At 38.7% G+C, this 23,767-nt stretch overlaps 2 protein-coding genes across 3 annotated transcripts in view; both read left to right on the forward strand.

Moving 5' to 3' along the window:
* Positions 1 to 2,414, forward strand: part of LOC142929274 (uncharacterized) — a 50,467-nt gene extending 48,053 nt beyond the window's left edge. The window contains exon 6 of the mRNA XM_076070181.1: positions 2,404 to 2,414. Within this exon, the coding sequence (XP_075926296.1) occupies positions 2,404 to 2,414 (11 nt within the window). The remainder of the gene's footprint in view (positions 1 to 2,403) is intronic.
* Positions 2,376 to 23,767, forward strand: part of LOC116946999 (uncharacterized) — a 51,856-nt gene continuing 30,464 nt past the window's right edge. Inside the window, exons 1-16 of one of the 2 annotated variants that reach the window (XM_076070190.1) lie at positions 2,376 to 2,796; positions 6,258 to 6,383; positions 7,407 to 7,520; positions 12,609 to 12,722; positions 13,482 to 13,592; positions 15,066 to 15,182; positions 16,411 to 16,524; positions 17,030 to 17,155; positions 18,177 to 18,310; positions 18,819 to 18,986; positions 19,844 to 20,041; positions 20,478 to 20,614; positions 21,107 to 21,198; positions 21,469 to 21,690; positions 22,191 to 22,424; positions 23,520 to 23,639. In XM_076070190.1, coding sequence (XP_075926305.1) covers positions 2,646 to 2,796; positions 6,258 to 6,383; positions 7,407 to 7,520; positions 12,609 to 12,722; positions 13,482 to 13,592; positions 15,066 to 15,182; positions 16,411 to 16,524; positions 17,030 to 17,155; positions 18,177 to 18,310; positions 18,819 to 18,986; positions 19,844 to 20,041; positions 20,478 to 20,614; positions 21,107 to 21,198; positions 21,469 to 21,690; positions 22,191 to 22,424; positions 23,520 to 23,639 — 2,278 coding nt within the window. In that variant the 5' untranslated portion in view covers positions 2,376 to 2,645. Of the gene's footprint in view, positions 2,797 to 6,257; positions 6,384 to 7,406; positions 7,521 to 10,111; positions 10,203 to 12,608; positions 12,723 to 13,481; positions 13,593 to 15,065; positions 15,183 to 16,410; positions 16,525 to 17,029; positions 17,156 to 18,176; positions 18,311 to 18,818; positions 18,987 to 19,843; positions 20,042 to 20,477; positions 20,615 to 21,106; positions 21,199 to 21,468; positions 21,691 to 22,190; positions 22,425 to 23,519; positions 23,640 to 23,767 lie in introns of those variants that run through there. The other variant, XM_032962336.2, reaches the window with a different exon arrangement.

A 23,767-nucleotide genomic window follows, 5' to 3' on the forward strand; every position in this document is an offset into this window, starting at 1 on the left:
TACTACAACGTTTTCTTCTACAACACCTATGTCAGACACTACAACTGTTTCACCATCCACAATTACCTCAGAATCGACAACTTCGAGCACTGAATTTGTCTCAACAACAGCAACAACGTCTCCATTGTCAACAACATCATTCACATCTCCGACTGCAACGTTTTCTTCCACCACACCTATTTTAGACACTACAACTATTTCTCCATCCACCATTACCTCAGAATCGACAACTTCAAGCACTGAATCTGTCTCAACAGCAGCAACAACTTCTCCATTGTCATCAACACCATTTACATCAGCGACTGCAAGAACTTCCAATATAGAAACGATGTCAACATCAGGTGCAACTCCTCCATTGTCAACAACATTATTCACATCACCAACATCACGGTTTTCTTCGACAACAGCTATTTCAGACACTACAATTATTTATCCATCCACCATTACCTCAGAATCGACTAGTTCAAGCACTGAATCTGTCTCAACAGCAGCAGCAACTTCTCCATTGTCAACAACACTATTTACATCAGCGACTTCAACAACTTCCAGTATACTAACGGTGGCAACATCAGGAGCGACATCTCCATTGTCGACAACATCAATAACATCACCAACAGCGCCGTTTTCTTCGACAACACCTACGGCAGACACTGCAACGATTTCCATATCCACCATTACCTCAGAAGCAACAACTTCAAGTATTGAAACGATTTCAACAGCCGCAACATCTCCATTGTCAACAACATTATTCACATCACCAACATCACCGTTTTCTTCAACAACAACTATTTCAGACACTACAACTATTTCTCCATCCACCATTACCTCAGAATCGACAACTTCAAGCACTGAATCTGTCTCAACAGCAGCAACTTCTCCACTATCAACAACACCATTTACATCAGCGACTGCAACAACTTCCAGTACACTAACGGTGGCAACATCAGGAGCGACATCTCCATTGTCAACAACACCATTCACATCTCCTACTACAACGTTTTCTTCCACAACACCTATGTCAGACACTACAACTGTTTCACCATCCACAATTACCTCAGAATCGACAACTTCGAGCACTGAATCTGTCTCAACAGCAGCAACAACGTCTCCATTGTCAACCACACCATTCACATCTCCGACTGCAACGTTTTCTTCCACAACACCTATTTCAGACACTACAACTAGTTCTCCATCCACCATTACCTCAGAAGCAACAACTTCAAGTACTGAAACGATTTCAACAGCAGCAACATCTCCATTGTCAACAACATCATTCATATCAGCAACATCACCGTTGTCTTCAACAACACCTATTTCAGACACTACAACTATTTCTCCATCCACCATTACCTCAGAAGCGACAACTTCGAGCACTGAATCTGTCTCAACAGCAGCAGCAACTTCTCCATTGTCATCAACACCATTTACATCAGCGACTGCAAGAACTTCCAATATAGAAACGATGTCAACATCAGGTGCAACTTCTCCATTGGCAACAACATTATTCACATCACGAACATCACCGTTTTCTTCGACAACAGCTATTTCAGACACTACAATTATTTCTCCATCCACCATTACCTCAGAATCGACAACTTCAAGCACTGAATCTAGCTCAACGGCAGCAACGTCTCCATTGTCAACCACAGCATTCACATCTCCTACTACAACGTTTTCTTTCACAACACCTATGTCAGACACTACAACTTTTTCCCCATCTACCATTACCTCAGGATCGACAACTTCAAGCACTCAATCTGTATCAACAGCAGCAACAACGTCTCCATTGTCAACAAAACCGTTCACATCTCCGACTGCAACGTTTTCTTCCACAACACCTATTTCAGACACTACAACTGTTTCACCATCCACAATTACCTCAGAATCGACAACTTCGAGCACTGAATCTGTCTCAACAACAGCAACAACGTCTCCATTGTCAACATCACCAATCACATCTCCGACCACTAAGATTTCTACCACAACAACTACTCCAGGTACTGCACAAATTTTTAATCCACCATTACATCACACGCCTTCTTTATATAATAATCTTGCTATCCATATTCCACGGAATTATATAGCGACAGTTGCACTCGAATTTATAGAGAATGGGCTTCGTTAAAGCTCTCAGCATTCCATTCTTAACCCATTTTCACCGAGTGAGAATTACATCATTCCACACAACGATGCAGAGTTTACACATAGAAGCAGAAACTTTATGCCATAATTGCTTCCACCATTACCCCAACCCAACCAAGCCCACTTTGGATCATTCTGCAATTGTGAAATGCATTAGTGGCAGATACAGGTGCATTTCTCTAAAGTATCCATCATAAATAAATTTCAAATGGTGGAATGACAGAAATTTTTCTCATGTAATGGCCCTCACTCCACCAAAAGTGGCAGAATGAATAATAGCCATAATAGGTACATTACTCGGGCCCTGTAGCTTATTTCCAGTATATCGTACAAAAGTAGAAGGGTACAAGAATGAGGATGTCAAATAAAAGTAATGCTAGGAAGCCTAATGTGAATATTGTATTGCACAAACATAAATTTTACATTTCAATTTGCTTCATGAACTTAAGTTTATAGGTAAAACAGGATTTATAGACTTGTATGATGTAAATGTTTAATTGTGTATGTATTCTTGTTTCATTTTTACTGCAGCTAACACACCCTGTTCTCTGCCTTGCACCAATGGAATGTGCTTCATTGATCCCAGCACAAAAAACTCCACCTGCCAATGCAATACAGGATTCGAACTACATGAAGGTCAACCCAACTGCTTCGGTAAATATTGCACGAGGAAATGCTCTTACGTAACCTTTTTTAAACGTTTTGCAAAGCCTAGTGAAGTCATTGAAATCCTGTATCATATGAGGTGTGCCACAGTGGCGAGATGTTACCTCCCTTGCCTGGTTTAGAGAAGGTCGTGGGTTCGAACCCAACCCTGAGGCCTGTATATATGGACTTTCCGTATTGTCCCTGTGGTCGCATGGATTTTTCACGGGGTCCTCCGGTTTTTTCCTCTATATTTAGAAACATGCGTTTCGAGTATTTGGCAGCTCTAAATGTACACATGATTTGTTGCCAGGTCGCTTCTGAAGAAGAGCTATATAGCTCAGTGGGCGTTACCTGGTAAAAAAAAATTAGTTTAATATTAACATATCTGTACACATGGCTGTACTTGATAAAGAGCCTGCAATCTTATACCGGTGTGTTTAGCACAGATATTTAAAGTTTAGTTCACCAGTTAAGAATTCATCAAAATGTAAGCGGGACGTGGATAATGTTTTTAAAAAGAGAATTCGAATAAAAAACATATCGTGATTTTTTTTCGAAAAATTAGCAAGACTGTAAAAATGCCAGCTCCATATTGAACATGATATAAAATAATCAGAAAAGTTACATATACAAACATTAAATATACAACGAAAATCCAATAATCTGTAAATCCCTGTAATCCGTGGGGCAATCCAAACAGCCACATTTTCGTTCATCCTCCATAAAACTACCATAAACCTAAACATGTTAAATGCCAAAACCACACATTTCAAGGCAATTTTTTTTTTATCGCGTCACGTGTATTGCCGGTTCAATCTCCTGGCACAGCAGTCTAAACATCAGGGCAAGTTTATTAAGTATCCCCACCCCTGTCCATCCAGCAGTATAAATGGATACACCACAGTTCGTCGATCAGCAGATCACATGTGGTGGAGTTAAAGTGTGGGTACTCCCATAATTTCTAAAATGTCGAGCCGGTATGGAAGAGTAGGCCAAATATCCTTGAGAGTGTTTTCTAGTGCTTCCTCTCGTGTATGCCCTTTCACCAGCAGCAGCATGAGCAATACATTTCAGGGCTGACCGGCATAGCAGACAGGAGATGCCAATCCATTTACAATTATACTTTGTCGCGGTTAACTGTATTCCGAACTGAATTTGTATTTGTATAATGCAAATACATGTTGTGTGGCACACACATGTCTTCGCATCATACAAAGTTAATTGGTTTCACCTCCTACTCAAATAAGTGCAAGGTGGTATCCATCTTGTATATATGTACAGCGTATGTTGAACTTATTTCGCACCATACATAGTCAACCATGCTGATTGGAGGTGGGGGTCTTGAGGTGTGGGGTGTTCATATTAGAAAAAAATCAGCAGACTACCTGCTGGATCTCCTCACTGTTTCGAAGAACAAATGTGACCTAAGGTCTTCGCTCATTTACCAGCTTCACATTCCTTATTGCCGTACAAATACTGGAGGAAGGGCCTTTTCTATTGATGCCCCCAGGGTCTGGAATGCTATCGCCAATAAACTGCAACTTGAATCACTACCTATGAGATCTTCACTCAAAACTGCTCTAGAGGAGTTGTACACCCCTAGCTGCCACTGCTATTCAGAATGGCCTGAAATCAAATGTATCGTTCCGGATGACCGCTGCAAAGTATGATCTTGAGTTTTTATTATATTGTGCTGATCTTTAAAGGTGTATTGCCATTTTTTGATACTGATACTCCTGCTGTTATGGAGTGACTCATGCAGCCAGCTATGGCTGCAAAGTTTGGTCATACATGTTATGTATATCGTTTATTGTTAAATTTAAATCACAGTTCCTATGATTGTTTTTATAGCTCTATTTTGGTGATTTTTAAAACGTTTTGGTTTAGCCATGTTTGTTTGTTGTAGTACAGAGTTAGCCTGATAACTTTAATCTAAATTATCTTATGGTTGTTATTGTTTGACTTGCATCCCGCTGGGATTTTTGCACACAGCGTTGAAATACGGTATTTTTTCTGGAAGACGTTGCTATTTTTTCTGGATTTTTCTGTTGCGTGTAGTCACTTTAAGATGTCTCTTGTTCATGTTTTAGTTTGTTGCGGTTGCACCCGAGTTAAGAGCCACATGGCTCACAGGGTTATACCTAATGAATGAAAACTGAACTGAAAACATTCCGTGATTGGTGCAAAGCAGGACAACCACTTCTAGATTTGAAGCTTTCGTGACTGCAAGGATTCATACTCTTTGTTTTCTTCGGTAAAGTCACGTAGATAAAACAAAATAAAAATAAAAGAAAACAACTAAATCAAATCACGATGTTTCGGAGGCAACACAAGCTTCCGTCTTCAGGTGGAAGTCACAGCAAGGGAGCTGCATCAAGTGGTGAGCTCTGAGACCCTCGAGCTTATATACAGGTTAAGGTGGGGGGGGGAGGAGCCAAGCAGGGAACGCCGACAAGGCTAAGTTAATCCGTCTTTTGTTATGTTGAGGGTTCGGGGGAAGCGGTGGTTCACTGCACGGGGGCAATGAATCCAGATCTACAAACATAGACACAACTTCAACCGAGAGGATGGTTTTAAATTAAGCAACCACTGGAAAGATGTCATAAACCAAGTAAAAACTTCAGCTACCTTATAAGCGCACAGCCTTTTTTTTTACCATTTTTCATTGCCCCCGTGCAGTGAACCACCGCTTCCCCCGAACCCTCAACATAGCAAAAGACGGATTAACTTAGCCTCGTCGTCGTTCCCTGCTTGGCCCCCCCCCCCCACCTTAACCTGTATATAAGCTCGAGGGTCTCAGAGCTCACCACTTGATGCAGCTCTCTTGCTGTGACTGTTCCACCTGAAGACGGAAGCTTGTGTTGCCTCCGAAACGTCGTGATTTGATTTAGTTGTTTTCTTTTTTATTTTGTTTTATCTACGTGACTTTACCAAAAAAAAAACAGTAGGACAACCACTGTTATGAAATGCCAGGAGCGCAAGAGATTATTAAGTTTAACATCTCTTACAAAACAGAGAGCAAGGTTCAATGCTATACATGTTGACTATTGTTGTGGTTGTTGAACATAAATTAGCTTTTGTCCAACCATGTAGGGCTATAGTATTTAAGTAACCTCAAATGTTTGACAGCTGTCCGGATGAATACGAATTAAAAAAAACAGAAAGATAACTGTTTAAACCGATGTCAAAACACGTTGCTTTACATGTCTAATTGTATGGAATACCCTAGCAAACAAGACTTTCAAAAATGTCCAACTTCAATGATTTTGCAAGTAAGATAGCTTGTAATATGTTTTACTAAGTTAACCCACTTTTTTATTTTGCTATCGGTTCTTTGCTTTATAATACATTTTTAAAATCACTACCTCAGTTGACCTGAGAAAGTGAATGTGTATAAAACTCGTGTGCCATTATTACTTTGATTTTATATGTAAATGCTCCCTCATTGTTTTTCACTTATTATGTAGACATCAATGAATGTGCGACACTGCCTCAACGGTGTGAGCAAGACTGTGTCAACACTGTTGGAAGCTACATTTGTTCTTGCTTCCCCGGGTTTGAAGTGAACTCCACTAACATTCACGGATGTGTAGGTATGTGAGTGCGCTACTGTAAACTGCATTACGTGTTGGATAAAGCAGGTTTCACAGCTTTTATGGAATGTATTCAATGAATGCATTTTTCAGTCAATTCCATTTAGCTCACTGATTTTCATGTCAATATTTACAAAACCGGTCCACACTATACAAACATTTTTGAAAGGCAATTGATTCTTCAATTCTCAGCTGTTGCTATTTGACCAAACAAAGCCGCCTCGTAGGCAAACGCCTACACTACGTCTGCGTTATTGAGCTGTTCATTATTAACATTTACCCTTATATGTGAATTACATTTCTCGTAAATACATTTTTTAAATAATAATGAATAAACAAAATTTACAAATATTATTGCACTGGACTGAATAATTAAATAAACCTACAAATGCGACATGTACATTTTATATTCTGGAAAATACATTAGCGTAACGTAGCACATATGTCCATCCTTGAGACACAAAGGCATATTTCACAAATCACAGAGCCCAATTGTGCTCGACAATAAATATAGTCCACTGAACATGATTCATATATAGCTATTCACGTATGTAACAACACGACCAAACACAACAGGCAAATGATTCGGGTTTCATTATTTGAATTTCAATTTCGTTCCAAAAAAAATGTGCAGCTATTTTGCATTAGAACATGCACCCCCCTCTCTCCTCCACCTACCCCTTCTGTGCTCACACTAAATTAGTGGAAGGAATGCAAGACAATTCTTCTTAATTTATGTTGTTATTGACGAGTGTGTTGGATGTTTTTGTTAATTGTACGTGTATCCCACTTCTAATGCAGCATCATAAAATAATTTATTTCAGAGTAGTGTTCCAATGGTTTTTTTAAGTATGATTATTCGTCATTCCATACCATGCAATTATTGTGCAGTACAGTATATTATTGAAAACAATACTGTATATCTTGATACATTTTCCTCTTGAATCAGGTTCTTTTAAACATGCGTCAATATAAACATATCATAAAAATGCAGTATTTATCATTTCTCTATGTTTTGTACAGATATCAATGAATGTCTAAGCAAACCTTGTAAAAACAATGGGACGTGCCAGAACCTGGATAATGCCTTTTCCTGTCAGTGTGCTCGTGGATGGACGGGCACCAACTGTGACCAAGGTGAGTGTGAATTGTGAAAAGATCCCACCTCAGTGGAGCAGCACTGGATATTTCAACAGAGAGTGTACATTGTTAGTCAAGCAGTTTTATAAACCATTTTATAGCACATACATTTATTTCCGCCGTTGGCTCAAGGTCAGGGCACTGAGCTGACTCTATAGAGGTCCTTGAGTTTGGAACAGGGCAGCCGCCTGTGAATAAATCTGGTTCTCAAGTGTGGTGAGTTGATAGTCGCAGTCATCACCAATCATGTAAGAAATTGGTTCTGCAATAACTGTTGCTATATTCAGGTTCTGAGAGTTCAAAAAAACCCATCCGTTTGTCACGTGAACATTGTGGCGGTACCCCGGGGCACCATAGTACCCCGGCTCTCACATAATGTCCATGATGCAGTCATTTTTAGTCTGTTGATGGTCGGCGATGCGGCAATCGCCTCATCTCGACGAGCTGTACACGATGCACCGCCACGGTGCGTACGAGCGTTCAGGGTTTCAGCGCAATCGTCCTCGCTGCGTTTCGACATCGCGGAGTAGCACTGAGTTCGGATTGATTTGTACCCCAGTCGCGGAGTTAAGTACACCCCTGGAAAAAATAGTGTCCCAGAAATAAAATATTTAATTGCCTCGGCTATTTTGTATTATTTGGTACCCCGGGGTGCCGCCATAAGGTTCACGTGACGAATATTTTTGCAGTGCATCTCTTTTGTCTGTCTACGTTTCTCTGTTGCTTCATGTCTATGTACGTATGTTTTCGTTGTCTGTGTTTCTTGACTATAAGTATCTCCATGTCTCTCTGTTTCTGGGTCTCTTTGACTGTATTCATGTCTTTGTGTGTCCGTGTTGTCTCGTCCGGTGTGATCAAAGCAAGTACCCATGCACTTGCTTTATTCACACGGCATTTTGTTGAATTAAAGAAAATCTGGGATAACCAACAAATAACAGAACATTTACTGAAAATAGGTTTTCCCATTTTTTTCTGGCAACAAAACAGGTGTTAAGATGTTAAAACACCAAACTGAAACCTTTTACAAGGAATCACGTCTGCATTAACCACAATGTGGTCAGAATCCAAACAAAAAAAACCCGATAATATATGCTTTGTCTTTGAAACTGATTGGTCATTTACATTTACTGCCATGAACCTGCTTAAATGCGAAATTTATTATATGATAGGATATCATTCCCCAATCACTTATGGGAAAAGTCGCAGATTCACAAATGATAGCGTTTTCGCTCTCCTACAGCTGCTGCAGAATATAAGAGTCGCGGATACATTGGACCGGCGGATAATAGGCGCTTTCTAATATACACACAATGTATGTAATTCCATTCCATTTGCTCATTTACTTTTGTCATTTTAAAGAATGTGGAACATTGGCATATACAGTACTAGCTTTACTACCCGGCTTCGCCCGGGACTTGGATTCACGACGCCCGGCCGCCTTTGGCTCCCCAGTGGCGATGTTCACACACCACACCAGTTACTCGTTTGAGGCTGAGTCGACCTAGGGGAGGCCCAGGACCGGTTTGAATAATCGTCACCGCTGGTGGCCGTGAGCAAAAATCAAACTCGGGTCGCCAGGTTCATAGCGCAGCGCGCTAACCACTACACTACTGCTCCCCCCACACACACGTGCGCGGGTCCATAGGTACACATACACGCGCTTGCTGCAGACACACACAACTTTCAGGATGTGTACGCAGTAAACGACTCAAAAAAGAAACCAACGCTGCACGAAGAACGCCTTAGACCTGCAATACATTTGTATGGCACTTTACTCGCGGAGGGTTAGGGGGGATGCGTGACATCAGCAGGCACACTGCGTTACGCTTCCGCATGTGCGGGTGCCGTGACAGAGATGTGACGTCACAGCTCACTTGCCGTGCAAAATATATCCATTATTGCCCCCCCCACCCCCAAAAAATGCAAAAGTCTATTTTTATGTTTTCGTGGTGTACAGTCTGGAAAGTACCCACATGCCAAATGTCAAGTTTGTTGCATGTCGGGAAGTATGCTAAACATTTTGAACAGACACACAATCACAAATTTCCCTTTTATATATATTTGAAAGTAACACACAGGGCTCTATATAATGTCTAATTTTCAACTTAAATTACATTCTGTAAACATTATGGAACGATATATGATCTACTGAACCTTTTCAAACGAGTACCAATATGGTAAGCAAGCCCGATGCATATATTACACATTCCTGCGGAGGGAGCTGGTAGGAACGTTGGGTTGCTCGGTCAATGGCCAGGGTCAACGGCGGCACCACGTGGTGTATTCCGCAAATATGCCCGACTGTGAGGGCGGGCACAAGCCGGCGTGAGTAGGTTAAACGTTGAGTTTTATAAGGGCACCACGGGGTGACCAGCCCCTCCCCACCCAGCCCCAACCCTCCCACCCCCAACCCAGCCCCACCCTCTCCACCCAGCCCCTCCCCGCCCTCCCCTCCCCACCCAGCCCCTCCCCACCTTCCCCACCCAGCCCCTCCCCACCCTCCCCTCTCCACCCAGCCCCTCCCCACCCTCCCCACCCAGCCCCTCCCCACCTTCCCCACCCAGCCCCTCCCCACCCTGCCCCTCCCCACCCATTTTTGGATCCACGACGGACGGACACAATAATCCCCTGTGGGCTGGTGTAACCAGGAGGTTCCTACCAGTATCACCGTTCATTCGAGTAAGTGAAAACTAAAAAAATACCCGTTTTTTAACAATGCAATAGGGTGTAGTTAATCGCCTTTTGAACGATGACAAAAAGAAAGCAGTCAGAAAATAGTAGCTCTTTTATTAGAATGTATGCAACTGTAATTACATTTGCATACATTTACGACACTTGGTTATGGTGTGTACCAAGGCAACGTATAACTGAATACGACCACATAAAGTCATAAATTGTACGACCAATGGCGTGTTCAAGCAGAAACCAGTTCGTCCACACATAAAGCGAATGCGTAACAGGCGCTTGGGTGGAGTCGCCCAACCTTTGTGCTGCCATTACAACTGGCTTCCTACACTAGACGATTATAAAATCACTACTGTTGCCCATTGTTCTAATTCAAAGTGGTGTTAACGACAAACAGCGTACATGTTTTTTTTTTATATGGGCTCTTGAGTCATTGCTGATTTTATATGATGATGGCTGGTTCATGTAACAAACGTATCTGTGTATTATAAAAATACAAAACGTCTCGAGGGATGAAGCCATCCCAAAGAATTGCGCAAACTTTGCTGACACGTTAGTATTCACTGATAATCTTGCCGTATTTGAACAAACTCGTTACCTGCCCTTTATTGCAACAGTTTTTAGTTTCGGGTAGCGTGACTTTTGCTATTTGAACTCAGCTGGGGGATATGATAACGTGTGGGTTCCATCACCACCCTGACGCCTGTATATTTGGAGTTTGCATGTTCTCCCCGTGGTCGCGAAGATTATTCTCCGGGTCCTCTTGTCTTTTTTCCTCACCACATTTGGAATCGACATGCGTTTAGAATATTTGGCTGCTATAAATTTCCACACAATCAACTTTGAGCTATCATTTGTAGCCAGGTTGCTTATATGAAAAGTAAATATATAGCTCAGTGGGCTTTACCTGCTAAAATAAAAAGTTTAGGCTTCGTTTTAGTATTGATTAAAGACCCTTCTTCCATAGCAGATGAAGTGTGCTATGGAAGAATGGTCATTGCCTAAAACGTGAACGATTATATTTTTTTATAATTTTAAGGCAATATTGTTGACGAATCTTTATTTTGTTTAATGTGGATGTGCACCACTGCCAATGGAGCATCACCAAGTAACATGTAAGATTAAAAGCACAGTTATTTATTCAATTCACGGTGCTTAGTAATGAGTTTTTGCAGTGACCTTTAAAAAATACATAACTCAAAAAATAAGCATTAGTGTCATGGAGAATATAAATAACAAATTAGATAAGCAAGGCAATATGTATAAGCAAGACAATACTGACATTGAATGATTTCAGTAGCATTCTTTTTATTTAGCGAATGCTTTTACACAAAGTACCAGATACCCAAGTTAAATAAATAATAAAACTACTACATATCGATGTCAATGTTACGTGAGTGAACGTCAGCCCACGTAGCCACAGTATTGATTCAGCACCAGAAACGCTGTGGACCAGTCCCTACACAAAGCATCCCACTGGGAGAGCCAGCCCTGCCTGAACCGACACTGGCGAACTTGCCAGATGCTGTAAGCAAGGACCCTTCTTTAAGATATGTCCGAGTTCAAATTAAGCAAAATTTACAAAATACAAACTAAAAAATAAGAATGAGCGTCGTTATATATAATAACAAAATAGATAAGCATACAATATATCTGAGAGACACTTTAAAAAATAATAAACAAAGGTTGTGGTGAACCCAGTTTTAAGCAAATGCTTTGAGGCCTTTAGCATTTGAATGCCACCGCGTTTCCTACTGGTTGTATAAACTATGATTTTTTTTTCTGGTTGCTTAAACATCAATATTTGTGCAATCACTCTCAGTTCTTCTATTTGTCGTTACTCATCATTGAAAATATAATTTAGCTGAAGACACTGCGTACATTTACTCATTGGTAAATATGACAACAAATACCATGAAGAGGTACAGTTGCCTCCTTTGAATTTAACAAATGTGAACAATGACCACGCATAAAAGTGTTTTACTTCAAAGTCGTATGCAGTTGTAAAATAGCACAACCTACTAAACAAGTCACATAATTCAGAGGAGATCAAGATGTCATCATGACCAAAGCCATTTATGCCCTGCACTTTGCCAATACTTTGTACCTTCTACCAGATCCCACATGTGCTGCATATTAGACATGTGCTCCTGAACATCCGAGGAGATCCATATGAAACCTGTACTGTATACGTATTGTCCATACTAATCATTTAAGGCCAAGGTGTTATTGATTAATTTGTTTACTGTTTTGCTTTTTGTGCTCATGCACCGCTGCCAACACAGTGTAATCAAATACTCACATCCAGGTGTAAACACTATGGAGAGGTGGCAGTGCTATTTAAATCCAATGTTGTGTTCACAAATAATTTACACTAACTTTTTTACCCTTTTGTCACAGATATAAATGAATGCCTTACAAGCCCTTGCAAATACGGGAGCAGCTGTAATAATACCCCGGGGTCATTCACCTGTGAATGTTTAACAGGCTGGACTGGACTCCTCTGCTCAGAAAGTATGTTGTTGCTCGGAATGTGTTGGTCGGTATCATGATAACAACATTTTAAGATGATGAAATTTTCTCTTTAAGGTATTCCATAAACCTGGTGTGTAAAAAACATATCTGAAAAGCCCGAATGTTGTGATTATCAGTTTCTGATTCATACTCTTTGGTTCTTTCAGTAAAGTTATATTTCCACTGCTGTGGAATTGAACAAATGCTTAAAATTAAGTTGCTCTCAATATACTATGTACAATTGTTTTTGTATTCATAATAAAGGTTTTTGGGTTAGATCGCGTTTATTTATAAATGTGTCGTAACCCTCCACCACCCGACACGGCCAATCAGCGAAAAAAGTGTCACGTTGACAAAACATGTAGGCGAAAGACTACATGTTAAACTGTTTTTGTATTTTGATTTAAAGCTTTCGTGACTGCAGTAATTCATATTCTATTTTGTTATTTTGTTGTTTCTCTTCAACGTGACTTTACTAAGAATATGTTTTTGTATTCTTGGTTCTTTTGGTAAAGTCACGTAGAAGGGAAACAATAAAATAATAAAAATATAAAACAATAAAATTCTCACGACATTTCGACTGCAACACAATCAATCATCATCAGGTGTGAAAACCACAGCAAGAAAATTTGAAAAAAAATCGTAAAAAACCGCCACTTTTTTCAAAATAAGTCTGCAACAAATCTAATTTATTGTAATTTGCAGAGTGATCTGTTTGTTTGATGCCTGGATTAAGTTAAAATAATGCGTGTTTTTCAGATGTTAATGACTGCATGTCAAATCCTTGCATGCACGGTCAGTGTGTGGATGGAGTCAATGTATTCTTCTGTGAATGTGCCAAGGGATGGACAGGAAACTTCTGTGACAAAAGTAAGTTCCTTAAATTCCTACATACTCTATGCCGGCACATTCTCCTTTATCTTACCAATGAGTCTGTGGTGTATGAATTGATTAAGCTGTGGGAAAACATTAAATCTGCATCAAGCAGAACAAATTTTAAGACAGGCAATCAGCAGGGGAAACCGTTATTATATTATAACACTGTTATTAATGGTGATTTACATATCTTCATACATTATCTGCTGGATGAAGGCCCACATCACTGCTGTTTTGACCATACTTCACCAAAGTGGGCAGTGCAGGTTTGTAATTTGCCACTCATGTTGCCATGACAGGGAACTTACGTATCTTGGGTTGCCAGGTTCTTTGTTAATGCGCAAATACAGTGCCACCGCCCCTCACTTTGATGTCACACCTGTGTATAATGCACACACTTTAGTATTAGCCAAGCATATTTGATTTAAAGTCATAGCTGCGCCTATTTTGTAATCCAATCAAACCGTCGAGAGCCAAGTGAGATCACAGTGTTGTATATTGTACAGTATTTGCAAACTACACATTTCCTTTGTCCGCTACCTTACAACTTTTTTTTAATGTGTGTGGTTTTTTTCTGCCGTCTGTACGCTTACCCTTTTTTACAACAGTCCAAAGTGTTGTGTAAAGGTACAGCAAACATGGCAAGATGGATCAATCAATTCAACAATGATGGACACTGTAGTAATACACTTATATACCCTAGTGTAACCTATACTGCTGCACTAAATCAGTGTTGAGTAATGTCGTTATCTTGCTTGGAAGTGTGTAGATTATACAAACATTCCACCATGCTATAATCCACAACCATGGTGTTGCCAAATCATTGCAAATGATTAAGAAGACTCCCATTGCTTGTCAAGCAATCCCTCTTAAGATTAATTTTGACCCCGTCAATAGCTTGGAAATTGTTATATACTGTGCTTTCATGGCATATAGAGGGGAATTTGAATGTACCACAATTTCACACAACTTTAGCTTCTTCATGATGAAAGCTACCTTGACAACTAATTTACTAATAGGGCACACTGTAGCATATTGCATAACGTATGTTAATCGCATTCAAATCTCATTAAGAAATTAGGGGAAATGTTAATAGGGCACACTGTAGCATATTGCATAACGTATGTTAATCGCATTCAAATCTCATTAAGAAATTAGGGGAAATGTAAACGTTTACGTAAATAATTGTTTACGCTTAATTATTCTACTTCACTCATGATTTACACTGATAATAAACAGTTCAGTGTTACATTATTTGAAACTCCAGGCACTAAATATACACATCTACATAAGCGCGATACATGTATACTTGTCGATCTTGTGTGTTGGCATATGCCATCGGCCTATTTATGAACTATAAATGCTGAACATTTCAATTTTAGTTTTTTTACTGTTTCACAAGATGTTTAAAAAGTATTGGTCTCACATGTAACCCTTCATCTGCAACAATGTATTGTTTTGATGCAGACGTTGACGACTGCAATGACATGCCGCTGTGCCTAAATGATGGAACTTGCAACGATCTTGTCGATGGAGTCAACTGCACTTGTGCCCCAGGGTTCATGGGAGAATTCTGCGAATATAGTAAGCGCTCATGTGGTCAAGTGTGAGATGATCACACGTTGTTTTCTCCCCAACGTTATGCACTTTCCAGTTTGAAAATGGGCAGCACATCGTCGAAGTGAGGTGATGGAGGACTGTTCTCAGTGTCAAAAGCCAACGCAATATATTTGCCAACGTATCTGAATTAGAAGAACAAAATATATATGGGGAATAATAACTATTTTCTATACTTTTGAGGCATAAGCAATTAGAAAATAACACTTACTAACCAGGAACAAAAATCGTGTTACATAGTGTGATATATGTTCAAGGCGGTGTTCATTGTACTTGCGCACCACGGCTTCCAATACAGCATTACTAAATCATTCTCAATGTCTTATCGTTTTGCTGCTTTAATTAGCCCACTAGACACTGAGCAGCAGTTGCAGATACAAACCAAGGCTGTGTATTGTGGGCTGACTGAAACCAAGGGTGCCATGGTGGTGTGATGTTATTTTCCTTGCCTGGTATGCAGGAGGTCAGGGGTTCTATCCTGGCACCTGTATTTTTGTAATTTGCAAGTTTTCCCAGTGGTGGTGTGGATTTTTTCTCCAGGTCCTCTGGGGTTTTCCTTCCAAATTCAGAAACATGTGTTTAGATTATTCAGATTATTTTGCTGCTATAAATTTCCACATGATAAGCCACTTCGTTGAGCTATTATTTATGGCCAGGTGGCTTCTGAAATAGCTCAATGAGCTTTACGTGGTAAGATTTAAAAAAAAAACAGTTTAGTTTTATTTGTATTTTTTAAGTGATTTCTTTACTATTTCTATACTTTTCACTTCAATTATGTTTTTGTATTGTTTATTGTTGTAACGTTCTGACCTGCCTCTACTGGACATCTGCGAAAAGGAGCTTTATATCTCATCAGACACCTCCAGTTTAAATATTCTGACTCTAATTTAATTCTTCGATTATGAAAAAATCAATCCTCTATTATCCAAGCGTGACCTTAAGGCACTGTGCTATCGTGATAACTACCAGTCATTGTGGTACTACTTCCCTTCAATTCACACCTGGTCCCGGTTGGGTAAGTGAGAGACTGCTGTCTATTCATCAGTATTGTTTAACATGGATGTCATTTTTTTTTATATATTGGAAAAACATTGTGACGAGTTTCATATATTTGGCCGATGCCAAGTTTTTTTTTTAAATCAACAATATTGTCGAATATTTGAATTATGTATTGTTTTCCTTTTTCCCCTCAAAGATATTGACGACTGCCCTGGAAATACATGTCAGAATAATGCAACATGTGTGGATGGCATTGGCAATTTCACATGCAGATGTTTAGATGGATGGAGTGGTGATACCTGTTCCATTGGTAAGATATACTTTTTTACATGCTTAATACAATTCAGATCAATTTCACGTAAGTCTATCATTCGGTCCTCTTAGTAATATATTATTGATTTCAGAAAATTAATTGCTACCTTGAAATTAATGCCATGACAGTAAAATGATTTTAATTACATCGTGATAATTACTAATCAAATTGCCAATCAATTTACATCCTTAAAAGTGATTTGTTTGCAATGTGTTATCCACAAATGTTCAAATGATTTCATATTTGATGTTTTCATGCATAAAAGTTACGGAAAAGTAATTATGTGAGCATTCCTAAAACATGTCAGCATCACTGCCTGTTGATGTCACCATCTGAATATGCCACGTTTTTAAACTGCCCAGAATGATCAGTAATATGGAAATATAAACTCATTCCATATGTTGGCTGTAACCTCCTTTAGAAAAGATGTAACATTTCTGTTCATGTATCCAGGAAGCAATCATAACAAAAGACCTATTCACGTGTGCATTTTTATGTGCAGATACTAACGAGTGCGAAGGAGGGTCCTTCCGGTGCCATAGAACCCTGGGGGTCTGTATCAACACACCTGGCTCTTACAGTTGTCAGTGTATCGCTGGCTATTCTGGAGACGGCATCGAATGTTATGGTAAAATTTACACAACTACTGTATTTAAAGCAACCTTTTACATTTGCTTATCAATTGACTAATATATTCTTTGGTTCTTCCGGTAAAGTCATGTAGATAGAAACATAATAATAAAAAAATCAAAGTTAATACAAATAATAAAATAAAAATTATAAAAACAAAAACGACTAATGTCATTTTGTTATAAAAACAAAAACGACTAATGTCGTTTTTGTTTTTATAATTTTTCTTTTATTAGTTCTTAATCAAAGTGAGCGTATTGGCAGTCTATAATGTAGACTGTAGCAATGGTTATTAAACTGAGTGAACGTACTGGCAGTCTATAATGTAGACTTATGACTGGTTCTTAACCTGAGTGAGCACACTGACAGTCGATAATGTAGACTGTAGCAATGGTTATTAAACTGAGTGAGCGTACTGGCAGTCTATAATGTAGACTGTAGCCTGGTTCTTAACCTGGGTGAGCGCACTGACATTCGATAATGTAGACTGTAGCCTGGTTCTTAACCTGAGTGAGCTCACTGAACGTCGATAATGTAGACTGTAGCCTGGTTTTATGCTGGTTAGCGTATTGGCAGTCTATAATGTAGACTGTAGCAATGGTTATTAAACTGAGTGAGCGTACTGGCAGCCTATAATGTAGACTATAGCCTGGTTATTAACCTGAGTGAGCGCACTGACAGTCGATAATGTAGACTTATGTGATCACTCAGGTTAAGAACCAGGCTACAGTCTGTATTAGTGTTTTTTTTGTTATTATTTAGATTTGTTTTCTATTCACTTATTTTTTTATATTATTTTTCTATCTACGTGACTTTAACGAAAGAATCAAAGAATATAAATTCCTGCAGTCACAAAAGTTTTAAGTCAAAATCGACTTTTAATTTATGCTTGGCGCATTAACCTTTTAATCCGTTTTTGAGAAAGGTGATTGAAATAATGCAATATTATTTCAGTGAATGTATGTCAGGTGTGATATGTATATAATTATAAATATATTGCATTCTCCCCCATTTCACAGAAAACAGACTTTTTGATTATGGTCCAGAAGTGAATGACCGAGAATTAAAAGTCAGGTTAACAGATTTCGTGTCTCCTTCCTTCACACCTCCCTATGGGTTTCCATTTTCTTCAAAGTTCTACCAACAGTTGTATGTGAGTAATTATGGTTATGTTAAAATTGTCAAATGTTGTGGTCTATTACCAAAGTATGTAAAATACCAGATTTAAAAAATGTCATGGTAATAATCATGTAATATGTTTAGACTACCCATAGCCGTCATTCATATATACAAGCTCACTTGTAAATTATTCATCACACTGCCATTCTTTGCAGTCTGCATGTAAATAGGAATGCACAAAAATAGATATGTACCCACTTTACGCTGTTGTGAAATGAAACATTGGCATAATAATGTATTTAAGCAGCTCTGAGCTTGTTGCTGAATGAAGAATGATAGCCAGTAACATGCCCAACTATTTAAAAGTCAGTCAATTTACATACATTTCTCTGAAACCATCATGCACTTTTAAAGCAGTTATTTTATCTATTACTCATAATAGTATTAATATTTGTAATATTTTTTATATTGATGTATGCAAGTTTTGCACTCGTGTGAACCTATTTGTTATTTGATCTTTGTATATTTATTTTCAACCACAGTTTTCAGACAATGGGTTGATTGTGTTCAAAGAAGGTGACAATCCTACACGGTTCGCCTTTCCCAACCCCATCAAAAATGGATTTACGAGTTCATTCACTGTTCCCATGGTTGCTGTTTTCTGGGATGATTCCGATTTTTCATCAGACAATGGGACGATGTATTTCCAGGTGCGTACAGGATTTCTATGTACACATTTACGTTTTAAAAAAAATGTATTGACCAGAAAAAAGTCAGGCTTTAAAAACCACTGTGCGGTAATGCAATGGATTATAGAGCATTCAATAAAAAAACAATGAAAGAGGAGAACGTATGCAGCCATACATACACGAAATCTTGTGGGACATGTCTGACATTCTATACCCCATAAGTCCACGTGAAAAGAGGTACCAGAAAAATGTGTAATTACATAATAGTTGGGTGTTGGTGGCAAAAGGTATTTATAGAATTTTCACTTTGGAATCTTTTAATTAAGACAGAGCCAGTGAATCATCCTTTCACACTCACTACAGAAGATGTCTGGTGGTATGCTAAATTGGTTACAGTAGGTATATGCAATGGCTTATTGTTATTGACCTGATAAGTCTTATTATAATTTGTTTGTATCAATTATACGAAGTAAAGGATGTCGTGTTTCTACAAATGCTATAATTAATAAATGTGAACCGGGTCACCCTTGCAAAAAATGTAATATCTCAATTGTTTGTTTAACCCCTGGTTAAATAAAGCATATTGACTTCTTATAGGATATTGACTTTTCAAGGACTTACTACATATCTTCAGTATTTTTTAATCGACTGTATATCCTGTCGCTTACATCTCAGATTTGTTCAATGAAAATGTTGAGAATGCTCATGTTGTTGAGACAACTCTTGTTTTTTAAATGCATGATTTTGCTGTTGTTGAAAAGTCACATTTGAAATATTGTTTGTATCTGGTGATGATGTTATTTAAATAAATATTACATGTATAAATAGAACCAATAACACAGCTACTGATTCCAACTGCAACTGTGGTCTGTTGGCAGGAGTACGATTTTACAAAAAACAGCAACCCCCCGACCATGCACGCCCAGGACCTCCGTGAAAGAGTGAAGGCCCAGATCCGGGCCAACTTCAGCAGCAGCAGCAGTCAACCAGACTTACAGAACTATGATCCCACTTGGATGCTGAAGATCACCTGGAAGGAGGCCCCAGCTGTACCTGCCAGGAATAACTTGGCAAATGTACGGCCTTTCTTTGATAACACATCTAACCTGTCCATTTTGAATGTTTTATCCTTTTTGAAGGATAGCACGGTTGGCTACGTATGGTGTGAAAGAAGTTCAACATACGTGCATACATCAGATGCTCTTTTTCTCTCCGTGACATAAAATAACAATCCGTTAAATTTTAAAAAAATGTGTTACCGTGTAGCATGACAACAATTAACCAGTTATCATCAAATAGAGCTCATGTCCTCAATTTCATTCCAATTTTTTTAGAGTGATATAGAATATATATTTATTATATAATATAATTGACTGTGATATAACCTTAGATAGACTTTGTCCATTATTACATTCTGCATTACATGCAGGAGACCTTTCACCATCACTGGAGTGAGCAAGACATTGCAGGGCTGCATAATTACATTTTTACTTGCTTTTATTTCTATTTCAGACAAATACCTTCCAGGCTGTCCTGAATACGGATGGCGTCTTCTCATTCTGCCTAATAATGTTTAAAGATGGAGGCATGCTGTGGAGGCCAGAGACCAGAGACCCAAATACCAACAATGCACTAATGGGATTTCACAGGTGAATGGATATGGCAGCATGAAGGCATTTATCACCTTTGATGCACTGATTTATATTTATAACATTAAGGTTTTGATTTAAAGCTTTCATGACTGCAGTAATTCATATTCTTAGTTTTTTCAGTAAAGTCACGTTGAAGGGAAACAACAAAATAATAAAATATATATAACAATAAAAAATTATCATGACGTTTCGACCATAACTCAAATGGTCGAAACGTGAGAATTTTTTATTGTTTTATATATTTTATTATTTTGTTGTTTCCTTTCAACGTGACTTTACCGAAAAAACTAAGAATAACACGAAGGTTATTTATATTGGCTTCATGAATGGCAAACATACATTTTGTATAACGATATGTGCTGTTAAAAGTGACATTGCCTGTGACAAAATCACCCAGAATGGACCCGATCTCAGATCTTAAAAGTGGATTAATAGTTTCTCATTCATTCACACATTTCTGTTCTACCTATTCTACCCTTTTGTGTGCAGTGGAACCAAGGAGCTCTACTATAATCATCCACTTTCGAGGGGAAATATTTCGGTTCGTTATCGTCCAGACCAGGCTATTGGACTAGACACAGGTATGTAATTCGGTAACATTTCAACACCAAAGTTAATATGTACATTTTTTATTGTGTTGCACCATGTGTACACTAGGAGTAGGAATAATATTCAGCCTCCTATTAATTGCTGCATCACATCAATAAGGGGTGCTTACATTAAATTTTGTGAATCACCCTTTGATATGTTTGATGATTTTTTTCATGACAATATTAATCTCAGCAATAAATATTTTCACCTGTTCATAAAGTTACTGTATTTTTTACATTGAGCAAAATTATGTATTGCAGGTTTAAAGGGAAGGTGGGCTTACAGGCTGGAAAATAACTCACTCAGCATAACCAACCCAAAGCGTCAATGCCTAGAGTGGGTCAGGAATGAGACAGCCCTTCCTCCCTTGGCCTACTTCACCTCTTGTCCCTGCTCCTATCAGCAAGGAGTGTTTGACAGTAACTACATTGATGGCAACCTAATAAGCCTCTACTACTCCTTTGATGTTCACTACGTCCCAGGTAATCTACTAGCAGCATGGCTTCTGATACACAATTGTAAACTGCACCATATTAAACATAGCTTTTGCAAAGTCTTACTTTCAATACATTTGTCTAATGGTATTAAGTGAAATGCAATCGAGCACACTGCAAATAAAATACTGAAATTAGTCACTGTAAATTAAGTTTATTATTTGTTGCATAGAACACTACTAAATATACAGATAAAATGACTAAGGCAAAAAAAAACGTAACCTGACCCAAAAAGCAAAAGTAATGTAAATGTTTTGGCATGTTTTCTACTCTTTCTCGCATGACATAAAGTTTCAAATCGGTCCTGTTAAATTACGTGCAATTTAACGCCGCAGGCTTTGTTTAAAAGTACGATGCCGAACTTTCAAAGTCATGAAACGTGTATCGAAATTAAATGTAATACTGCGGCGTGCATTTTTTGTATCAATCTGATTTTTGTAAAAATTGTGATGGATTTTTTTTGCTGTTCACTTTTGCGTTATCATTAGGTGCGCGCTGGATCTTACAAAGCTTCAGTAAAAACCGTTTTGGGGGAGGCGTGAGGTGCTACTACAACAGGCTGGGGGCACTCATGTCCGGGTGGTATGAAAGGCATCTACCCACCCCGTGGAATCCTCCCGTCAATGAATGGTCTCTCTATGTCATTAGTAATTACCAAAGGGCCGGATTCTACGATTGGATGCACAATGTCTGGTTACCACAAGAGAGGCAGCACTATCTAGGTGAGTCATGTTTTGGTGTAATAAAAGCTTCGAAGGATGGATTTAGAGAGAATGTTTCATAAACTGTACCTCAGAGTTTCCCAAGTATATATTGTAGATGTATGCCTCCTCTCTTTCAACAAAATAGAATCTTTTTCAGGCCTATGTCTGTAAATATATCCAACAATAACCCACTTGTGCCAAGGCATAAAATATCACAAACATACAACAATGTTTTTCTATAGTAGGTGTAAAAAAGGAAATATTTCAAATGTTGCACCGAAACAACACCTCAAGAAGAAACAAAATGTTCAGGTTTCTATGTCAAGGGTTTGTTAAGGGTTGGGTTATTTATGTTGAGCGCTGTGAGGCCTTGTATGAATGGCGCTGTGTTAAATCAAGTTTTAGTGAGTCAACACTATAAAATGTCCTTCTCTGAACCCATGGTAATGCTACACATTTACAAGATGGGAGCATCTTAGGTACGTTATAAAGTAAACCAACACCCCAACAGGGCAGTTTAACGTCACTCTTTGAATAGTGTAGACGATTCATTGCAACGATCATCTTGACAAACCAAACATAGCTCCTGTGTATACCTTTTCAACGAAAACTGGATGTAGCTTTACAGAGATGTCACCTTTGAAGTTCATATGCTATCACTGTTCACAGCTAAAATTGGGAAATGATAGAGTGAAGAATGTACTCAGAATGCCCACAAAGAATGTTGTTGTAGGATTGCGTGTACCGAGTTTAATGTCTTTCTGTTTTGACAGTAAAGTACAAGAAGCAATGTGTATTTTTTCCATATTTTTTGTGCAGTAGGTTTGTTAACATTGCACACTGAATCAGTTCAATCGATATTTTCTAGAAATAGCCCAGTGGTATGTTAAACTATACCAGCGAGTTTAAGTAACTGTTGAAAAATACACGTGAAAGACCAACAAATGATGTATGAAATGTAGATTTGATTGGCTTTCTGTGGGGCATGCTTTCTAAATAAAAATATGCCCACTCCTTGTGTACAGCATCTAAAGATGCAGTCACAATTCCAGAGTCTACATACATTTAAATTCTCCATTTTCTTATGTGTGTGTGTCTTTGTACTCCTTTTAGCAAACGAACTGGAACCCTACAGATCCTGCTGTCAAAAATCTGGAGAGAGCAGGCTGTGCGAGCTATATCAGCAAAGGCGCCCTCGTAACCAGTGTACTTTCTATAGGCCACCCATCTCTGGTGAGTTTCATTAGCTAAAGCCATATGTGTCTAACATACATTGCATGCAATTCAATTGGTGTTCTGTGTACACTGGTGGGTGCTAGAAAGAAATAGTCTTTGCTCCTTTCTCCAAATGTTATGCTTTT

The sequence above is a fragment of the Petromyzon marinus genome, chromosome 28, assembly GCF_048934315.1.
Source record: "Petromyzon marinus isolate PM22_M1 ecotype Great Lakes invasive population chromosome 28, UKy_Petmar_22M1.pri1.0, whole genome shotgun sequence".
NCBI classification, from domain to species: domain Eukaryota; kingdom Metazoa; phylum Chordata; class Hyperoartia; order Petromyzontiformes; family Petromyzontidae; genus Petromyzon; species Petromyzon marinus.